The sequence below is a fragment of the Candoia aspera genome, chromosome 4 (genome assembly GCF_035149785.1).
Source record: "Candoia aspera isolate rCanAsp1 chromosome 4, rCanAsp1.hap2, whole genome shotgun sequence".
In the NCBI taxonomy this organism is placed as follows: Eukaryota; Metazoa; Chordata; class Lepidosauria; order Squamata; family Boidae; genus Candoia; species Candoia aspera.
Window position 1 is genome coordinate 109,491,251 of NC_086156.1, and position 15,272 is coordinate 109,506,522.

Here is a 15,272-nt window from a genome sequence, read left to right on the forward strand (position 1 = left end):
CTTTCCAGTGAGCTACAGTAGGGAGGGTCCCTTTTGAGGCATCTTCCAGGCTTCCATTCCTTCTGTGGGCTGTCATGTCTCTTATCTGACCATTGTCCTGGCTGAGGCTCTTCCTTCTCCTGTCTCTCAAGGATATTTCCATAGACCATTTCAGTGCCATACCTAACTTTCAGAAACATAATTAAACTTGCCTAACCTCACTTATGGGACACAGCCCTGAGTGTTCCTACCACCACTGGGACCGCTTCAGCCTTTACTTTCAACATCCATTATGACAGCAGATACTGATTCCTCATCTGTTCTTCTGCAGAGAAATTGGTACTTAAACAGCTACTCATTCTCCTTCTTTCTGATGATGCTGTCACTTGGCACTGCTACATCTATTTTCTATTATCACCAGCATAGCCCATATATGGTCAGTGCTCTTACACTAGTCTTCTCTGAGCTTTACCTTCCATGACTGTTGATTAAATGTCTGTCTCCTTCTGTTCATAAATGGTCTTTGATTGCCCATAGAAGAGTACATGGCATGCAAAGCATGTGCAATGGAGTAGACAGCGTTGTAGACACTGTAACTGTGAGCCGTCATCCTCATTTCAAACACAGCCATAGGGAGAGTCTCTAGTTGCTCCTTCCCAGTGCAGATGTTCTCACTCTTCACATCAGTGGAAAAACCAGGGAGGAAGCAGTTAAATACCTGTTGCCAGATTTCTCTCAGGGAACCATCTTCTGCCTCCAGAGTAGGGTTTCTCGCTTGAAGAAATTGCCGGAATCCAGAAATATCTTTTGACGTAACTGCCAAGGATAAAGATCCATGAATAAAGCTTAAGTCCCAATTTCTCTGCAAGAGAAGAGATGTGAAATCAACATCTGCTGTCATAATCCAAACTTTGGAATATTCTGGAATGTTCTCAATTTTGGAAACCTTGAGGAACATCCTTAAACTTAACATACTTGGAAATTCTCCATGAAAGATGACAGTATTGGTTGTGCGGGTCAAGGCAAAACGTAATGTTTCTAAAGCTGCTTCCACTACTTTATCAATGTCACTGAGCATCCCACCAGACAAATTTCTTATGAAATCAAAGCAGATACCATTCTTCAAAAGCATAGGGATCACATTCCTTAAGAGCACTTCTCTTGCATTGCCAATATCAATATAAAATACCCCAATCCATGTCCATCCAAAATGCAGCAAGAGATGGAGGATCCCCTTGTACTGATGAATTGCACTTGGGAACATCCAGTGGAAGAAAACAGCATGTGTTTGAGCATCCATCTCTGGGGCAGAGCTGTACGCAAGCTAAAGTACATGAAGAAGCAGAAGAGTTAGTTTCAAAGCATATCTCCTTCAGGTTTTCCTTTCTGTAGTCATTCTATTAGGCCATCATGACCTCTGTTCCATCCATTGGTTCATATGATACTGTTTTATTCTAGCTGGTGAGTTTTGGCTGTCCAAAACAAAATGAAAGCAGCAACAAAAAAATCTAGGGGACCTGTTTTAAAAACCTTTCCTGTTTCTTTAACAACACTTACTTGTGCAATTTTGTAGTTGGTCAGGATGGTTGACATGTGCAGGAATTCATCAGAGCTTGGTCCCCCAATAACAGCTACCAGATTGTTCTGGAGGTCACATTTATAGTTAGGGATGAATCTGCTTGTTGTAGAGAGCAGCTCCATTGTGGCTGCATAGGTATATCGCGGACTAAAGTAAGTGTTGTAGATATTGAAGCCTAGGGTGACATTGGTTAAGATCTTGTGGTTTCCATTAATCTCCTTTACAGCAAACACCAAGGCTAAGACATGTTGGTAGGCCTGAGTCAGTAACCTGCAGTGACATTGGAAAGTAAAAGACACATTTCTTTAAGTTGTTTCAGAAGAAATACACATTTCAATCCTGTATGTATTTCCTATCATCTTACTAAAGTAAAATATATGCCAGGGCAGCTATGAAGAGTGAATACATACATTTGACCCAAGACTATATATCCTCATAATTACACACACAGAGACAGACATATTTCTCTGTTTTCCTCCCTGTCTCTCTGTCACACAGACACAGATGCCATCTGTCTATTTATCCATGAATGAAAACTGCAAAAACAAACAAGCCAACCTTAGAAACCAGTTAGGACTCAGAGAAAGAGTAGAATTCTTTAATGAGCTCCAGATGACACACTGAATATAATGTAATTTTCAAGAAACAAAACAATGCTTCTGGATCTGCCTGTCTCCCTCCTTCCCTTCCTCCCTTCCATTTAACCATCTATCTATAATTTCTCTTCCACTGAAAATTCCCAGTTTTTCTTTTGCTCTAAGAGCTGCAACATGGAACTTTAAAAAGGGCAGCCTCAACTCTTCTCACAATGAATGTTTGCGTAGTGAAAGCCCATTTATTACACCATTTTATACACCAAAAGGTGTATTCACTTATGTCCTTATATTATTGAATTACTGCCTGATGCCTTGTATTTTGCATTATATCCTATATTTTCTCTTGTTCACACTGTGTCTGTTACCTACAATAATTGTTTGATCGGAATAGAGATACCACAACTTTGAAAAGTTTCAGTTCCTCACATGAACTCAGCAAACATATCATGAGAAGGGTGTCTGCTGAATTTGATCTCCTCAGAAATAAGAAAGAACTGAGAAATTATACCACCAATAATGAGTTCTCCTGGCTGATTATATTTATGAAAAATAATACTTGGTTCACTACTAGAGTATCTTGCACAATGGGCCACACAGACGCTCTTGGGGAACAAAACTAGTATCAGCACACAAAGTATTACAGTCATAAATGGAAATGTTCCTTTCCCAAAACAATTCTCCATCTCCCTCATAGGTGACGGAATAGCTTCAAAGGTCAGAGTCAGGTGTCTGTTGCAGGCCAAGGCTCTATAGAGCAAATGTCTGGGCACTGAGTTGATGGAGCCTAACCTCCTCATTGCCCCAGCTGGGACTGTCAAATGGCAAATTTCAAACATCTTTTATTTTGTCTCAATAACATTTCTTATAGCCACAAAATCTCCAGAGAATTGCAGAAGCATTCGGAGAAATCACAATTACCTCGATAATTGCAAGTCAAATAAAACCACATAATTTTGCTTATTTTACTGCTGCTGATATGTTCCTCAGCTTGTTCCCTCTGGACACAACAAGACTGTGTATAGTTGTCCTGTCCCTTGTCCTCAAGGTCAACCACCCTTGAGGTCATCTTTATTAGGCAAATGAAAATGAACATACCTCTTGTTGACAAAGGATATATTGGTATGAAAGAGAACTACAACTTTTACATAACATAGATTGATCCTGTCTTTCCAAGTCAACCATATCTTACAGTTTGAGAAGAAAATTAAATTAATATCTTAATTAAATTACCTAATTACTATATAAAAATTACTATAAATGATTCAAAAATGCAGTTACACATACAAGCAGCAGTTTAGCCTAACCCTAAACCTAGACTATCTCTAGGCCTAAGTGTTGGGTGGTGTCTCCAGGTCTCCTCTCCAAACATTTTCCCAGCATTTGGAGTTGTGTCTTCTGGGTTTTTTTCTGGGACCCTTTGGTGGGAAAGTGGGGGGCACCTCCAAAGATGGGGGTGATTCCTTCCTCCATTTCCTGAGGATTTTGCCCCTTTTGTTTGTTTCCTTCGTTCCTGATGCTTCTTTGTGGCAGCCATTTTGAGGCTTGCTTTCTCTTTTACTTTTTTTCCATGTTCTCTTCTTGTAGTGTGTGTTTTTCTTCAGGCTGTCATGAGAGGACTCTTGGGGGCAAGGGGGTTTGTCCTTGGGGCCCCACTCTTCACTGACTGGCATTTTTAAGCAGGTGAGTCTTCCCTTCTTTGCCCCTCCATGGTGTGCTTCTTTTTGCTTTGGAGTTATGGCTGACCCACCTCAACTGGGGTTTCAGGAGGACTTGGCTTTGGAGTCAGTTGGAGGAGTGATGAAGAGCGTGGAGGGGTGCAGGAGGCATGAGGAAGAGGCAGCCAATTACTGTTTGGGGGTTGCTATGCCACCGGAGGTGGCTCAGTCACTGTCTTCCTTGGGAGTAATTTAGTAGGGCTTCCTCAGGAGTCATTTATGCAGCCGGCTGGGACTCCATCCTTACCACCAAGTATGCTGACTGCCATTCCTCAGCAGAGCCTGGCCTCAGCCAATCGCTCTGCAGGCCTGTGCTCAGGGGTGCTTCTCTCCCAGGTAGAGGCATGTCCCCAGGGGTTTTGGGGTATGCAGAGAGATGAGGGAACCCCATGATGGTTCAGCCTACAGAGGGTGAGTGAGAGGCAGTGCCAGTGGTTGCTACTGAGCAACCAACATTAGAAGGGGGGAGGGAGCCCCTTCCTCAGGACCCATGTGGTTCTGCAGCATGTTAGGGGACTGGGTGGGTCCTGCATATAGACTGCATCAAAAAGGTGAAGGTTTGGAGGTCTGGGGCTTGCCCCAGGATTTGTGGGGGGGATACATATCTCCCGAGGGGGGCGGGATGGTCGGAAGTGGCAGAGTTGGAGTCCTTGGTAGAGGATCTTTGGGTGGCTCCAGAGGATCAGATGGTGTCCTCTGGGCAGGGAGCTGATGGGCTATTTCTGGCCCAGATGATCCATGAGCCGGGTGCCTTGAGGTCGGCCTCTGCCAGTGGCAGCAAAGCCCTGACAGGAATCGCTCCCTAATTAAGGACCGTATGCACTCTGTGAGCACTTTGCATTCCTGTCCTGGTTTCACTGCTCCTTCTCCCTCTTTGGGGCTGGGGCAGGAATGGGAATTCCTTATCTTGGTGTGGTAGCATTGCCTCTAGCCTTGGCAGGAGACAGCTCCTGCACTGCCACCAATCACATAGGTGAAAGCACAATGGATGGCTTGGTCATCCTGGTATTGTTGGCATTGGATAGTTTAGCCCGGAATGTGTCGATGCCAAGGATGGTCTCAGTATCCTCAGGATGAGAGTATAGAAGACACGGACTATGGTGGTGCTGCATTCGTGGGTGTGGGGTGGAATATTTTTGATTGTGTGATGTTGCTTTTATGTACACTTTATGAGCCCAGCTGTCAGATTTTAGTGGTAGTTGTCATACCTTCTTGTTCTTTAATGTGTGGAAGGTGCAACCTTTCACTGTGCAGTGATAAATGCCATTCAGGATATAGAAAGACCAGAATTGATGGGAAACCATTTTGTTGCTACGATTGCACAGTGTCCAGCAGGCAAGATTTCAAACAAGACAGGTAAGAGGAATCACAAGGGAGAAAGGCTGTTTTTTAGCATTTGAACCATTTAAACAAACAAACCTTTAATTATATATTTATTTGTTTATTTACATAAACATATAAAAGAAACAAAAAAGGAGATAGAAAATCAGAGAAAGAGAGAAGGGAAAGAAGAAAGCAAAGGAAACAAAGGAAATATACATTTATGCCTTCCAGGTTTTTTTCTATCATGTGATCATCATCTTAATCTTTTCCCCTCATTTTCCCTATACTTTCAATGCCATTTGAACTGAATCAGCCACCTTTTCTAAATGTTTACAAAACTATTTTTTGTTTAGAAGTAAAATAACTTAAATTTTCTGAAAACATTACCTAAAGGTATGCAAACTCCAATATGGAATTAATTCTTGCAGAGAAACAGCCTTAAAAAATTATTTATTATTCTTCATATCTTGAGAGAGGCATAGTCATTTTTTTCCCCTAAACTAGGTGATTTCTGTAGCAGAATGCTGGAAAGCGTTTGGCCCGAGAGATCAGAAAAATCACACACCAGGCATTTCTATAAAAATAAATGTATTTACAGAGAGCACAAAAACATATTTTACAAGCTGTGCATTCACACACACAGTCAGAGAGGATGGGAGGAGGCTGTGTGTAGAAAGGGAAACTGAAACTAAAACAAGTCCAGGCAGGTTCCTCTCCCAGGCAATGCAGCTTTTAACACCCAAACTGAGGACAATTAAGTTCAACCTCTTCACCCTGCTGTTACTCAAGGAAGTACTCAATTACCATGGTAACATTAATTTCTGTAGCAGAAAACAATATACCGACAGTTTCTTCTTCAGCTTTTTGAGGGAAAAAAGAGCAGTTTTTGCTGACAGGATGGTTCAAAACCCTTAACTATTTTATCTTGCTGTCTGTAGAAGATTTTCATAAAAGATATTGAGTCTTTGCTTCACTTGGGTTCTAGTTTTTACCTGGAATTGGAAAAGTTTGGTGCATGGTTAGAACATTCTCATCTTTCTTAACTGAGTTACACATTATAATCAGATCAAAGGGGATTATTATTAACTATATGAATTTTAAACGTTAGATTTCATTTTTAAAATATTTTTAATATTTTCATACACACACACACATACAGAGTACATATATATACACTTTATACATATACTCATACATGCACACACAGAGACACAAACAAACCCACAACCTTTGGGATAGGTCATTACAAAACATGGCCTAATTGCATCCTGGGAATAAGCTGAAAAAGCACTGTTCAATTCCAGGAAAAGTATATTTCTTACCTCACTGTTTTGAATAATGAAGAACTCTGGAGAGAGGTAATCATCTGCCCTGTCCTTATAATCTCAATTGACTTCTCCTTCTAATCTGGCAATTCCCCGCAAAATGCAAAAGGACATTACCAGTCTGGTACTTTAAGACCAAAGGACGCTTCAAACATTCCCTTTGGTCTTTTAAATTATCCATACAGAGGAGTTGTAGCTCAACAGCTAGAAGTTTGTTCTCAACCTCCTTGGCATTCCAGTTGAATCCTGGCTGTTCAGTTTGAGAATCCTCCAGCAGAGGATACAGTACACATTAGAAAAGGGAAGGATTAGTTTGCCATATCTGTGTGTCATTTGGAGCCAGTGACTATCACTGTAAATGCTCCTGGACCCTGATGCACTTGTGTATGACATTGCAAGGCAAGTATCAACCAAGAGCATCTATTGTGATGTCACAAAATATGATTACTCATTCTGGAGTCACCCTGACTGCAGACACATTTATTACTTTATTCACAAATATTCAAAGGAGATAGTGTTATGCAATGGTGTTTTGTTGTTTTGTTTTGCCCCCTGAATAGTTTTATGCAAATTATATTAAGATCTAAGCAACAATCTCAACAAGGATAATGGTAAACCGTATTTGTGGGATTCTTTTCCAAATATGCTCAGCATTTTCTGGATATTTCTGGTAAATTTCTGTTAAATAGTGAAATTTGTTGAGGGGAGAATTTCAGTCCTTCTGTGAAAACAAATTGACAAAATGAACTCCCACAATATGTTGCCAAAAGTGTAACAGGAGAAGAATTTGGAGCACAACCCTGGTTCTAATGTTCATTTTGCTGAAGTTCACCCACAGAAGCACATAGTATATTCTCATCTTACTATGCTTTTCCAGAAGAAACAACAATATGCAAATAGCAGAAAACAAGTAAGGAACAGAAAGCAAAGTGGGAAAAAAGAGATGAAGAGAAAAAAATTCGGTTTTGTTGAATTGATATGCATATTTCTGAGGAAAAGAATCTGATACCAATCAATCATTTAAATGGGTTTAAGCATATTGTTCCCTTGGCATTGACCAGTGGCCTTCTTTCAAGTGTGGCCCTTTTGATTGCTTAGCTTTGATTTCCTTCAGAACCAAAGGCAGACATTGGATCCAGAGGTTTCTCTTGCAAAAAGAAAAGATGTGTCATTAAGTTCATCATTTAGGTGAGCTCTCAGGACAACCGCCCGCAACAGCTGAAATGTCCAGTGCACCTGTGGAGTAAGATGAAGTCCATCTTCCTCTTGGCCTGATAGCATCACTTTTAGGAATCATGGGCCTGGAGCTATTCATGTTTTTGTGTGCCATTTCCGCTGAGTCAAGGAGGATGGGAAGATGCTCTTCAGCACCACAGTCTCAACATGTTGCAAAAACAACCAGTGAATAAGATTTCCAAATATGTTCACATATTTTTATTTCCTTCATGGCAGGTATCACCACTCTCCCTGTGTAATGATTATTGCCCTTCAGGTTATAGAAAGACCCCAAAAGAAGGAGAACCATTTTGCTGCTATGACTGCATTCCATGTCCACAAGGAAAGATCACAAATCAGACAGGTAAGAGATGTTAGGAAAGATTCTGGATGTCCTCCATCACTGAGACATCACACTCAATTTCCTAAACATGGTCAACTTTTCACAACTGAGTGCTTCATTTCTACTGGAAACAGAGAATTGTAAGAGCCTAAGATTTTCATTTTAAAATTCTTTCTTCCACTCTTCTGATTTACTATCAGGTGAAAGTTTGTGAAAATAGGGTGGAAGGGAATATTGAATACAGCTTGTATTAAGGCATCTTAGAAGTCCTTCTGAGCTTTAGTTGAATTCAAACTACTTTGAATTGTATCTTTTTCTTATTCACTGTAGGATGGTCCATCAATATCTCTGAGATATATTGCTTTTTAAAAAATATGTAACAAAAATACATGAAATGGACCTTAGTCAATTATATTCATCCCAGCAGAAATCCACATGAAGAGACTCTTGACTTTCTAATTATATTTGCTTTTCCAGATATGGACAAATGCTTCCCATGCCCAGAAGATCAGTATCCAAACCATAAGCAGGATTTCTGCCTTCTCAAGGACATAACATACCTCTCTTATGACGAAACATCAGGAAGCAGTTTAATGACAGTGGCCATTATCCTTTCTACACCACAATTTCTGTACTAGGAGTCTTCCTGAAGTACCACAACACTCCAATCATCAAGGCCAACGATCTCAGCCTCTCCTAACCCTCCTTATCTCCCTCCTCCTCTCCTTCCTTTGTTGTTTTATTTCATCGGTCGACCCATGAAGATGACTTGTCTCTTGCGACAAACTGCTTTTGGGATCATCTTTTCAGTGGCAGTTTCTTGTATCTTGGCCAAAACCATTACTGTAGTTCTTGCTTTCATGGCCACCAAGCCAGGATCAAGGTTGAGGACATGGCTGGGTAAAAGACTAGACCTTTCCATTGTGCTCTCCTGCTCCCTTATTCAAATGCTTCTTTGTACTGTGTGGCTGGCAAGCTCACCCCCATTCCCAGACTTTGATATGCACCCTTTTATTTCTGTAATCATTCTGGAATGCAATGAAGGGTCAGTTGTCATGTTTTATTCTGTCTTGTCTTTTATGGGCTTCCTGGGTATTATCAGTTTTATTGTTGCCTTCCTAGCCAGGACGTTTCCAGACACTTTCCAGGAAACCAAATCTATCACATTTAGTATGCTGTTGTTTTGCAGTGTGTGGAAGTCTTTTGTTCCTGCCTTCGTGAGTGCCAAGGGGAATACATGGTGGCTGTGGAGATCTTCTCCATCTTGGCCTCCAGTGCTGGGCTCCTGGCCTGTGTCTTTTTTCCCAAATGTTACATTCTTCTGGTGAGATCTGATCTTAACAAACAGGAACACTAAATAAAAAGAGTAAATTAGGCAATATTGTCAACAATATTCTTTTTCCCCCATCCATTAGTGGAACCACCATTAGACAGTTTGCAAATAATCTCATTTGCAAATTAATTTGAGACTTACTTTAAAGGGAATATTATGAGCATTTATAGTTCTTTCTTAATAGAAGTTATTAGAAATAAAGTGCTGTAAATATAGGTTTAATTCATGCTGTGATACATGAGGAAATGATGAATGTCAGATATATACTCTGCAAGTCAAAGCAGCTACAGTAAGTAACTGTGTTTCACAGCAACCTGTGACTATTTTGGTCATTCTAAAGACAATATGAGCACAACTGGATTTTACCCTGGTTGATATTTTACAGTTAATTCTTCTGAGTCTGTACTTCGGTGAACACACTTTAAAAACAAAGCGTCTTCACAGCACCTACAGGCAAATGCCTAAGATCCAAAAATACAGGTAAGATTCTTAAGAAAGTTATATGCTATGACAGGCCATCTGCAGGCCCCTGTTTGCATCATGCTTGACCTGAAATACTTTGGAGTCCTTGGTACTCTCTGAGCTCTGTTGTTTGTTTGCAGATGTTTCATTATCTGGCTATGTAACATCATCAGTGCTTGTGCATGTGGGGTTTGCCTACTGTTTACATACAGTAGCTTGCCCTGCTAGTGTTGGTGGGGGTGTGGTTTTCTCCTCGGTAGCTCCTTGAATAGGCTATTGCTTTATGCTTGATTGTTTGTCTGGTCTTAGACCCTGCTTATCTGGGGGTTGGCTTCTGGAGATGGTGTGTTCTGGTCTTTTGGTTTCCTTCTCAGCTTTTTCATTGTCTCCTTTCAATGTTGTGAAAATGTGGTTTATCTCAATGTGTCTATTAATGGTTCAGTGAGATGTCCAAGCTTTTTACCCAAATGAACATACAAAATGAATATCAAGTGGGATATCAAAAAAGTATCTAGGAACATTCCAGGGAGTAGGGTAGCCATTACACTGTGGAAGAAGATGGAAAACACTGGTTTAGTCAATCTGAACATCTAAATCCCATTGTAGACTCATGGAAAACATATCAGCACACCTCTTGATGCAACAACATTTATCTTCCCCAACTTCCTGCCATACAGACAACTCATATTTTGCGGGAATCCTGAGAATAACTGGAAGTGATCAGATATGTAGGCAGCTCATTCTTTTAAAGGCTTGGGACTTTTGCTTATCAGTTCAATTTCTTAAAATTTTATTACAGCTTTGCATTATGATTTACTTCTTTGCCATTTTTTAAAAATTGTCATTAATACTTTGACTATACATTACAAATATAGCTCAATATCTACACTGCCTGAGGCCTGTGCATACCTAGATGGAACTGACTCTACTGGAGGAAAGGGAGTTTCCACTCTCTGTCTGGTTCTCTCTCTCTCTTCTGCTATTTAGTCTGGGATAGATATCACTTCCCTTGAGGAGCAGGTCTCTGACCTGAGAGCTTCCCTGGACTCATCGCTGTTCCATGATATTCAAGCAAAGGCTATCACCAGGTTTGGCCCAGGGTTTTCTCATGTATCACTTCAGGACTTCTCTGAAAAAAGATATCCATGGCAATGGTCCTCCATCCTGTCACACTTGATGGAGGACCATCATGCCTATCTTGAGAAGGAGCCTCTGATCAGCATCTACCTGCCAATTGTTTTCAAAAGGCGGCAGAGACAGATCTTTTTGGTGGGTGCTGCTTGGAGGTGGGATTGACTCCATGGTTTATGTAAACTGCCAGTTTACTGCTGTACTCTATATAGATTCATGCTATTTTTTTCTCTTTTTAAAATATATAAATTTCATTCGTAAATATAATAATCAGAAAATATGATGAAGAACAACCCAAAATATAACAGTGCTTACAAAAGAAGAAAAGAATATACAGAATAGTGATTCAACAAGTGACATTTGTAGAAACAGAAAATATATCCATAAAGTGAACTATTTCAATATTTTAACATATAGTGAAATCTCATCATATAGACCATCTATTTCTCCACGTTTTGGTACAATATGTTATTTCAGTACAATGATAATTATAGGATATCCTTAAATTTTTAATACACTATTATTTAGGTGCCTTGAGGTATTGAATACAGAAAGAGGTAAATTGTTCCGATGCATTATTGGCATCAGACAGGTGACTGGCCACAAATATGAGCTCAAGGAAAAAACACTGAATTGCATCTTCTACATCAGGATAAACTTCCCTTCTCACCATGAATCCTGAATCAAATTTGGCTGCTTTATCCCACGATCCCAGAAATGAGAGCCTAGATGTATGAATAATATTCCTCCAAAGAGTCTTTTTGATTTCACTTCTGTCAGCCCAGTAGGGTCTATATGACACTAACAGTTGTACTTTTGTACACGTGAAAGGACACATACACACTGAATATCTGAACATTAAAATACTTCTTAAATTTGCTATCACAGGAATCTATGTTACCTTGTCTCATAGTTAGGGTACATATGGACATTAGGAAAATCTAAAGTATGCTTCATGCAAGGGAGTCATGGGAAATTATGTTTAACGGATTCTTTTTATCAGATGTTCCTTTCTATTCAGATCAGGCCTTAGCAAAATTATATAGCATTTGGGGGAAAAGACACAAACCAATAGCCCCCCACTGGAGGCTAAGATGGCAAAGATCTCCACAGCCACCAGGTATTTTCCTTTGCTGCTTATGTAGGCCGGTATGAAGGTCAACCAGACACTGCAAAAGACCAGCATGCTGAATGTGATGGATTTGGTTTCCTGGAAAGTATCTGGCAGTTTCCTGGCTAGGAAAGCTACAAGAAAACTAACAACAGCCAGAAAGCCCATGAAGCTCAAGATGCAATAAAACATTGCAACAGATCCCTCATTACATTCCAAAATGGTTTCAATGTTCAGAGAGGTCATGTCAACATCTGGGAAGGGGGGAAAGGTGGAAAGCCAGACTACACAAAGAAGAGTTTGAATAAGGGAGCAGGAGAGCACGATGGAAAGGGCCAGTCTTTTCCCAACCCATGTCCTCATCCTTGATCCTGGCTTGGTGGCCATGAAAGCCAGGACCACAGTGATGGTTTTGGCCAACATACAAGAAACCGCCACTGAGAAGATGATCCCAAAAGCAGTCTGTCGAAGGAGACAGGTCACCTTCATGGGTCGACCAATGAAAAGCAGGGAACTAAGGAAGGAGAGCAGGAGGGAGAGGAGGAGAGTATAGGAGAGGCTGCGGTTGTTGGCCTTGACAATGGGAGTGTCATGGTACTTCCTGAAGATTCCCAGTACAGAAATTGTGATGAAGGACAGCACAAGAGCCAGTGTAGTCAAGCTGGTGCCCAAATTTTCTTCATAGGAGAGGTAAGTTACATGTTTGGGAATGCATGAGTCATGATCTTTATTTGGATAGCAATCATCTGGGCACTGAAAACAATCATCCATGTCTGGAAAAACAAGTCGGTATATTAAATCAAGGTGTTCTTGGCATTTCTGCATATTCCCCCAAATAGACCCAGAAGAATACAAAATAGGTCGATTTGTTGCATTTCCATAGGTTTTTCTCTTCTGAAATTTTCAACCTATGCAGCATCATTCTTTCCATGTGTGCAAAAGTAGCAGATGTTAGAAAAGAACATAAAAAACTCACTTCAAATAAGGAAGGTTTGCTTAGTAGCACTTTGAGATGAAGTATTTTTTTTTTGATCAGTGAGGAAATGTTGGGATGCAATTGTTTAGGTAATTCATGCTGTAAGAACTAAGCCTCCTTTAAGATTACATAGCATTTCATGATGAAGATCCAGTTTAACCTACCACTGTCTTCATCTTGCCTAGATTCTATCTTTAGGCATAGTGAAAATGCTGCTTTCCACTGAGGTCCAATCAAGTTTAAGCCAGGACAACTAGACACTGTATACTGTATAATATAAAAGAACATGCAAGACCCCCTTCCAGGAAAACTGGATTATCTTGCAAATAACTCAAAGAATTACTGGGTTCATGGTTATCCATCATCATCATCCTCATCATCCCCACCACCACCACCATCATCAAAAGTAGTAGCACTTCTCTCCTGATTAGTAGAATAAGAAATAAAAATGGTAATAAGTTGGGGAAGGTGGGCGCAGTGACCCACCTACAGGGCCATGTAGAGGAGTTCTTGGAGCATCTGCAAGACAAAATCGCTCGGTTCTGTTCTATGTTTGATTCAAAGCATGAGGCATGGTCTGTGGAGATACCCAGGGATCGTACTTACCATGTTATCAGGGAACAGTTTGATCCTGTTGGACCCGAAGAAGTGGACAGGATCCTCCGGACAGTAAATGCCACCACTTGTCAACTAAACCCATATCCCTCCTGGCTGGTGAAAGCTGCCCGGGAGGTGACATGTGGCTGGGTCCAGGCGATTGTCAATACATCCTTGAGGGAGGCAGTGTTTCCAACTGCCTTTAAGGAGGCGCTGGTACATCCCCTCCTCAAGAAACCATTGCTGGACCCTACTATGCTGGATAATTTTCCTCCAGTCTCCCACCTCCCCTTTTTGGGGAAAGTGGTTGAGAAAGTGGTGGCATTACAGCTCCAGAGGGTTCTGGAAGAAATGGATTATCTAGACCCCTTTCAGTCAGGTTTCAGGCCCAGTTATGGGATGGAAATGGCATTGGTCACACTTATGGATGATCTGTGGTGAGAGCAGGATGGGGGTAGTGCATCCATCCTTGCTCTTCTCGACTTCTCAGCAGCTTTCGATACCTTCGACCATGGTATCCTTTTGGGTCAGCTCAGGGAGATGGGGGTGGGTGGTGTGGTTCTACACTGGTTCACCTCCTTCCTCCAGGGCTGGTCTCAATCGGTGGTGATAGGGACTGAGATCCAAACCTCGACCCCTCCTTTTGGGGGTGCCGCAGGGTTCGGTTCTCTCTCCTCTCCTATTCAACATCGACATGAAACCGCTGGGTGAGATCATCCATCACCATGGGATGAGGTATCATCAGTATGCTGACGATACTCAATTGTGTATCTCCATCCCAGGTGAGGTAAGTGATGCTGTAGCTGCTCTTTCCAGGTGCCTGGGGGCTATAGGGGCCTGGATGGGGAACAAAAGGATTCAGCTAAACCCTTGTAAGATGGAGTGGCTGTGGGTTAAGAGCTCTTCCGTATCCAGGACTTTGTAATCTTTGGTTCTGGATGTGGTTGCACTGCCCCAGACAGACTCGCTGCATAACTTGGGGGTCCTCATGAACTCACGGCTCCTGCTCAAAGAGCAGTTGGCAGCCGTGGCCAGAAGGACCTTTGCACAGCTTCCTGTTGTTCAACAGTTACAGTTTTTCCTGGATCAGGAGGCCCTATGACCAGTCACTCATGCCCTTGTTATCTCCCATATAGACTATTGCAATGCTCTCTACATGAGGCTACACTTGAAGAGTATCTTGAAGCTTCAGCTGGTCCAGAATGCTGCTGCATGTGCTATTTTTGGCACCCCTAGAAGGGTGCACATAACACCTTTGCTATGCAGGCTGCATTGGATACCAGTCTGCTTCTGGGTCCAATTCAAGGTGTTGGTTATCACCTACAAAGCCCTACATGGCATGGGACCGGGTTACCTAAGGGACTGCCTCTTCCCCGTTTCATCAGCCCGTCCCACCCGAACATGCAGAGAGGGCATGCTACAGGCCCTGTCGATAAGAGAATTCCATCTGGCAGGGTCCAGGAGGCGGGCCTTCTTTGCCATAGTACCTGCCCTCTGGAACATCTTGCCCCCAAAGGTGAGATGAGCCCCATCGCTCCTAGCCTTCCGGAGGAAGATGAAGACTTGGCTCTGCCACCGGGCTTGGGG

The 15,272-nt window shown here is 41.7% G+C and overlaps 1 protein-coding gene across 1 annotated transcript; it reads right to left on the reverse strand.

Moving 5' to 3' along the window:
• Positions 1–714: 714 nt before the first annotated feature.
• Positions 715–12,883, reverse strand: LOC134497025 (vomeronasal type-2 receptor 26-like). Its single transcript, XM_063302740.1, has 3 exons — positions 12,071–12,883; positions 1,537–1,776; positions 715–795 (listed from the first exon to the last, which is right to left on the reverse strand). Exons 1-3 carry the CDS (start codon positions 12,881–12,883, stop codon positions 715–717), a joined length of 1,134 nt encoding a protein of 377 aa, XP_063158810.1.
• Between the last annotated feature and the right edge of the window lie 2,389 nt (positions 12,884–15,272).

What these genes read in the sequence shown, in the direction of transcription:
- LOC134497025 (XM_063302740.1), bottom strand. Translation starts at nt 12,883, where the DNA reads ATGGATGATTGTTTTCAGTGCCCAGATGATTGCTATCCAAATAAAGAT. An exon ending in CCTCCAGTGGGGGGCTATTG is followed by an intron (nt 1,777 to 12,070) that starts GTTTGTGTCTTT and finishes TTTGCTGTAAAG; the next exon opens with GAGATTAATGGAAACCACAA. An exon ending in CCAACTACAAAATTGCACAA is followed by an intron (nt 796 to 1,536) that starts GTAAGTGTTGTT and finishes TATCCTTGGCAG; the next exon opens with TTACGTCAAAAGATATTTCT.